Source organism: Salvelinus sp. IW2-2015, unplaced genomic scaffold (assembly GCF_002910315.2).
Source record: "Salvelinus sp. IW2-2015 unplaced genomic scaffold, ASM291031v2 Un_scaffold2324, whole genome shotgun sequence".
In the NCBI taxonomy this organism is placed as follows: Eukaryota; Metazoa; Chordata; class Actinopteri; order Salmoniformes; family Salmonidae; genus Salvelinus; species Salvelinus sp. IW2-2015.
In genome coordinates, this window is record NW_019943649.1 from 108,422 (window position 1) to 114,421 (window position 6,000).

General features: G+C 50.6%; 1 protein-coding gene across 1 annotated transcript; it reads left to right on the top strand.

The window, feature by feature from the left end:
* The first annotated feature begins 2,063 nt into the window (after positions 1–2,063).
* Positions 2,064–3,506, top strand: LOC139025163 (uncharacterized). Its single transcript, XM_070440238.1, has 2 exons — positions 2,064–2,076; positions 2,386–3,506. Exons 1-2 carry the CDS (start codon positions 2,064–2,066, stop codon positions 3,504–3,506), a joined length of 1,134 nt encoding a protein of 377 aa, XP_070296339.1.
* The last annotated feature ends 2,494 nt before the right edge of the window (positions 3,507–6,000 follow it).

Consider the following 6,000-nt stretch of genomic DNA (forward strand, 5'->3'; position numbering starts at 1 on the left):
GGTCCATGTAAGACTGCTGTTATTGGTCATGTAAAAACTGGTGTTATTGGTCATGTAACGCTGGTGTTTTGGTCATGTAATAACTGGTGTTATTGGTCATGTAACGACTGGTGTTTATTGGTCATGTGCATAGTACTGGTGTTATTGGTCATGTAACGACTGGTGTTATTGGTCATGTAATAACTGGTGTTATTGGTCATGTAATTAATAACTGGTGGTTAATTGGTCATGTAATAACTGTGTTATTGGTCCATGTACGACTGGTGTTTTGTCATGTAACGGTGTATGGTTAACGACTGGTTGTTATTGTCATGTAACACTGGTGTTATTGGTCATGTAACGGCTGGTGTTATTGTCATGTAACGACTGGTGTTATGGTCATGTCACGACTGGTTGTTATTGGTCATGTAACGCTGGTTTGTTATTGGTCAGTAAACTGGTGTTATTGTCAAGTAAGGCTGGTGTTATTGGTCATGTAATAACTGGTGTTATTGGTCATGTAACGGCTGGTGTTATTGGTCATGTAATAACTGGTGTTATTGGTCATGTAACGACTGGTGTTATTGGTCATGTAAACGATCGGTGTTATTGGTCATGTACGGCTGGTGTTATTGGTCATGTTAATAACTGGTGTTAATTGGTCATGTAACGCTGGTGTTCATTGGTCAATGTAAAACTGGTGTTATTGGTCATGTAATAACTGGTGTTATTGGTCCATGGTAAATAACTGGTGTTATTGGTCATGTAATAACTGGTGTAGTATGAATAATTATTGGTCATGTAATACTGGTTTATTGGTCATGTAATAAACTGTGTTATTGTCATGTAACGGCTGTGTTATTGGTCTGTAACGGCTGGTGTTATTGTCATGTAACGACTGGTGTTATTGGTCATGTAACGACTGGTGTTAATTGGTCATGTAACGATGTGTTATTGGTCATGTAACGGCTGGTGTTATTGGGTCAATGTAAGCTGGTGGTTATTGTCATGTAAGGACTGGTGTTATTGGTCATGTAAACGACTGGTGTTATTGGTCATGTAACGACTGGTGTTATTGGTCCATGTAACGACTGGTGTTATTGGTCATCGTAACGGCTGTGGTTATTGGTCATGTAACGACTGGTGTTATTGGTCATTAACGACTGGTGTTATTGGTCATGGTAACGCTGTTGTTAATTGGTCATGTAACGGATGGTGCTATTGGTCATGTAACGACTGGTGCTATTGGTCATGTAACGACTGGTGCTATTGGTCATGTAACGCTGGTGTTATTGTCATGATGTAACGACTTGGTGTTATTGGTCATGTAAACGGCTTGGTGTTATTGGTCATGTAAACGACTGGTGTTATTGGTCATGTAACGACTGGTGTTTTGGTCATGTAACGGCTGTTGTTTTGGTCATGTAACGGCTGGTGTTATTGGTCATGTAACGACTGGTGCTATTGGTCATGTAACGAGCTGGTGCTAATTGGTCATGTAACGACTGGTGTTATTGGTCATGTAGCGATGGTGTTATTGGTCAATGTAACGCTGGTGTATTGGTCATGTAACGACTGGTGTTTATTGCTCATGTAACGACTGGTGTTATTGGTCTGTAGACGGCTGGTGGTTATTGGTCATTACGGCTGGTGTTTTGCGTCATGTAACGGCTGGTGTAATTGGTCATGTAACGACTGGTGTTATTGGTCATGTAACGGCTGGTGGTTATTGGTCATGTAACGACTGTTGCTATTGGTCATGTAAGACTGGTGCTAGTTGGTCATGTAACGACTGGTGTTATTGGTCATGTAACGACTGGTTTATTGGTCATGTAACGACTTGGTGTTATTGGTCATGTAACGACTGCGTTCTGTTGGACTTCCCTCCCCTGGGATTTGACTAGGAGGATAGTCTTACAGGAGTCATGATTTCCTGTCGGAGGCAGCAGATAGGGAGGGGCTCATGCTGTGGGGTTAGATAGGGGAAACGAGCGTCTTGGTGATAGTCTGGTTGTCTGACCAGGGGAGGAAATACCAACACCTCTCATGACAAGATGGGTTGAGGATCTGGGTGGCATAGAAGGATGGCTTGGTCCTGTGGGGATTCCTTTTACTTTATCTATCTACGCACGCTGTATCCACACCACTTACACACATATATCACACACAGCTACAACATATAATCACACACACTACCACCCTACACACACATCCACAACACCTAACACATCCACACACACTAACACCATCACACACAGCTACACACATCCACACACAACACTACACACCTCACAACACCTACACACATCCACACCACCTACACACATCCACACACACCTACACACATCCACACACACCTACACACACCAACTACACACGACTACACACACCACATCACACACTCAGCATACCACACCAACTCAATTCCGCCACTTCGCTTGCCCCTCCCCCCGACCAACCACCGCTTGCCCCCCGACCCTCCTCCCCCCGACCACTTCGCTTCCCCCGCCACTCGGCTTCCCCCGACCACTCGCTTCCCCTCCCAACTCGCTTCCCCCCGACCACTCGCTTCCTCCCCCCCGCATCGCTTCCCCCGCCCTGTCCCCCGACCCTCGCTTCCCCCCCCGACCCGACCACTGTCGGCTTCCCCCCCGACCACTGCATTCCCCCCCGACCCTTCCGCTTCCCCCCGCTCACGCCCCGACCACTCGCTCCCCCCCGACCACTTCGCCTTCCCCCCGACCACATCGCTTCCCCCCGTACCACGCTTCCTCCCCGCACTTCCCCCGAACCCACTCGCTTCCCCCCGCCCACTCGCTTTCCCCCCGACACTCGCTTCCCCCCCGACACTTCGCTTCCCCCCGACCAACCTCGCTTTCCCCCCCCCGACACTCGCTTCCCCCCCCGACCACTCGCCTTTCCCCCCCCCGCACTTCGCTTTCCCCCCCCGACCACTCGCTTCCCCCCCCGCGACCACTCGCTTCCCCGACCACTCGCCTCCCCCCCGACGCACTCATCGCTTCCCCCCCCCCGACCACTCGCTTCCCCCCCGGTACATCGCTTTCCCCCCGACCACTCGCTGTTCCCCCCCGACCATCGCTTTCTCCCCTCCGACCACTCGCTTCCCCGACCCTCGCTTCCTCCCCCGACCACTCGCTTCCCCCCGACACTCCATTCCCCCCGACACTCGCTTCCCCCCCGAACACATCGCTTCCCCCCCGACCACATTCGCTTCCCCCACCCCCGACCACTCGCTTCCCCCCGACCACTTGGCTTCCCCTCCACTCGCTCGCGCGCCCCATTTCCCTTCCCCCCTCCCCCGCCCTCTCCCCGACCGCTTCGCCCGCCCTCTCGCCCGACCACTTCTCACGCGCCACTCCACTCGCGACGCCCCCGGACCACTCTCAACACGCCACCCCGACACCTATCTCACGCACCTCCCCTCCCACTACACGCCCCTCCCCCTCAAACTAGCACGGCCCCCTCGCCCCATCCACTCCCACCTGTTTTGGGAACACTGCAACTAAGGCACTTCAGAACCTCACTCAGACTGAGGACCTAGTCAAACAGCAGCTTATTATCTTTTCCTTCCTATTTTAAACAGTGGGGGAGAAGTGTGGTCCTGAGTGGTCCTAACCCTATTTAAACAGTGGGGAGAAGTGTGTCCTGAAGTGGTCCCTTAACCCTATTTACCAGTCGGGGGAGAAAGTGTGTCCCTGAGTGGTCCTAAACCTAACCCTATTTAACAGTGGGGGAGAAGTGCTGTCCGAGTGGTCCTAACCCTATTTAAAACAGTGGGGGGAGAAGTGTGTCCTGAGTGGTCCTAACCCTATTTAAACAGTGGGGAGAAGTGTGCCCTGAGTGGTCCTAACCCTAATTTAAACAGTGGGGAGAAGTGTGTTCCTGAGTGGTCTAACCTATTTAAACAGTGGGGAGAGTGGTGCCTGAGTGGATCCTAACCCTAAACCCTATTTAAACAGTGGGGAGACAGTGTGTCCCTGCAGTGGTCCTAACCTATTTAAACAGTGGGGAGAAGTGTGTCCCTGAGTGGTCCTAACCCTATTTAAACAGTGGGGAGAAGTGGGTGTCTGAGTTGGTCCTAAAACCTAATTTTAAACAGTGGGGAGAAGTGTGCCCTGAGTGGTCCCTAACCCTATTTAAACAGTGGGGAGAGTGGTGGTCCTGAGTGGTCCTGCACCCTATTTAAAACAGTGGGGAGAAGTGGTGCCCCTGAGTGGTCCTAACCCTAAACCCTATCTTAAACAGTGGGGAGAAGTGTGCCCCTGAGTGGCCCTAAACCCTATTTAAACAGTTGGAGAGAAAGTTGTGCACCTGAGTGGCCCTAACCCTATTTTAAACAGTGGGGAGAGTGTGTCTGAGTGGTCCTACCCATTTAAAAACAGTGGAGAGAAGTGTGCCCTGAGTGGCCCCTAACCCTATTTAAAACAGTGGGGAGAAGTGTGGCCCTGAGTGGTCCTAAACCCTAATTTAAACAGTGGGGAGAAGTGTGTCCTGAGTGGGCCCTAACCCTATTTAAACGTGGGGGAGAAGTGTTGTCCTGAGTGGTCCTAAACCCTAATTTACAGTGGGGAGAAGTGGTGTCCCTGAGTGGTCCTAACCCTATTTAAACAGTGGGGAGAAGTGGTGGCTGAGTGGTCCTACCCTATTTAAACAGTGGGAGAAGTGTGCCCTGAGTGGCCCTAACCCTATTTAAAACAGTGGGGGAGAAGTGTGTCTGAGTGGTTCTAACTATTTAAAACCAGTGGGGGAGAAGTGTGGCCTGAGTGGCCCCATAACCTATTTAAACAGTGGGGAGAAAGTTGTGGTCCTGAGTGGTCCCTAAACCCTATTTAAACAGTGGGGAGAAGTGTGTCCGTAGTGGTCCTAAAACCCTATTTAACAGTGGGGAGAGTGGTCCTGGTGGGTCCTAACCCTATATTTAAACAGTGGGGAGAAGTGGTGTCCTGAGTGGGCCCTAATACCTATTTAACAGTGGGGAGAAGTGTGCCCCTGATGGTCCTAACCCTAACCCTATTTAAACAGTGGGAGAAGTGTGCCCTGAGTGGCGCCTAACCATAAACAGTGGGGAGAAAGTGTGCCCTGAGTGGTCCTAACCCTATTTAACAGTTTGGGGAGAAGTGGTGTCCTGAGTGGTCCCTAACCCTATTTTAACAGTGGGGCGAAGTTGTGCCCTGAGTGGTCCTAACCCATTTAAACAGTGGGGAGAAAGTGTGCCCTGAGTGCCTAACCTATTTAACCAGTGGGGAGAAGTGGTGTCCTGAAGTGTCTAACCCTAATTTAAACCGTGGGGAAAGTGTGCCCTGAGTGGTCCTAACCCTACCCTTATTTAAAACAGTGGGGAGAAGTGGTGTCCTGAGTGGTCCTCAACCTATTTAAACAGTGGGAGAAGTGGTGCCCTGAGTGGGTCCTAACCCTATTTAAACAGTGGGGAGAAGTGTGCCCTGAGTGGTCTAAACCCTATTTAAAACAGTGGGGAGAAGTGTGGCCCCTGAGTGGTCCCTAAACCCCTATTTAAACAGTGGGGAGAAGTGTGTCCCTGAGTGGTCCTAACCCTATTTAAACGGGGGAGAAGTGTGCCTGAGTGGTCCGCTAACCCTATTAAACAGTGGGGAGAAGTGTGTCCTGAGTGGTCTACCCTATTTAAACAGTGGGGAGAATGTGCTTCCCTGGAGTGGTCCTAACCTATTTAAACAGTGGGGAGAAGTGGTGCCCTGCAGTGCCCTAACCCTAATTTAAAACAGTGGGGAGAAGTGTGGCCCTGAGTGGTCCTACCCTATTAAACAAGTGGGGAGAAGTGTGGCCCTGAGTGGTCTTAACCCTATTTAACAGTGGGGAGGAAGTGTTGGGCCTGAGTGGTCCCTAACCCTATTTAAACAGTGGGGAGAAGTGTGCCCTGAGTGGGCTTAAAACTATTAAACAGTGGGGAGAAGTGTTGCCCTGAGTGTCCTTAACCCTATTTAAACAGTGGGGAGAAGTGTGTCCTGAGTGGTCCTGAACCCT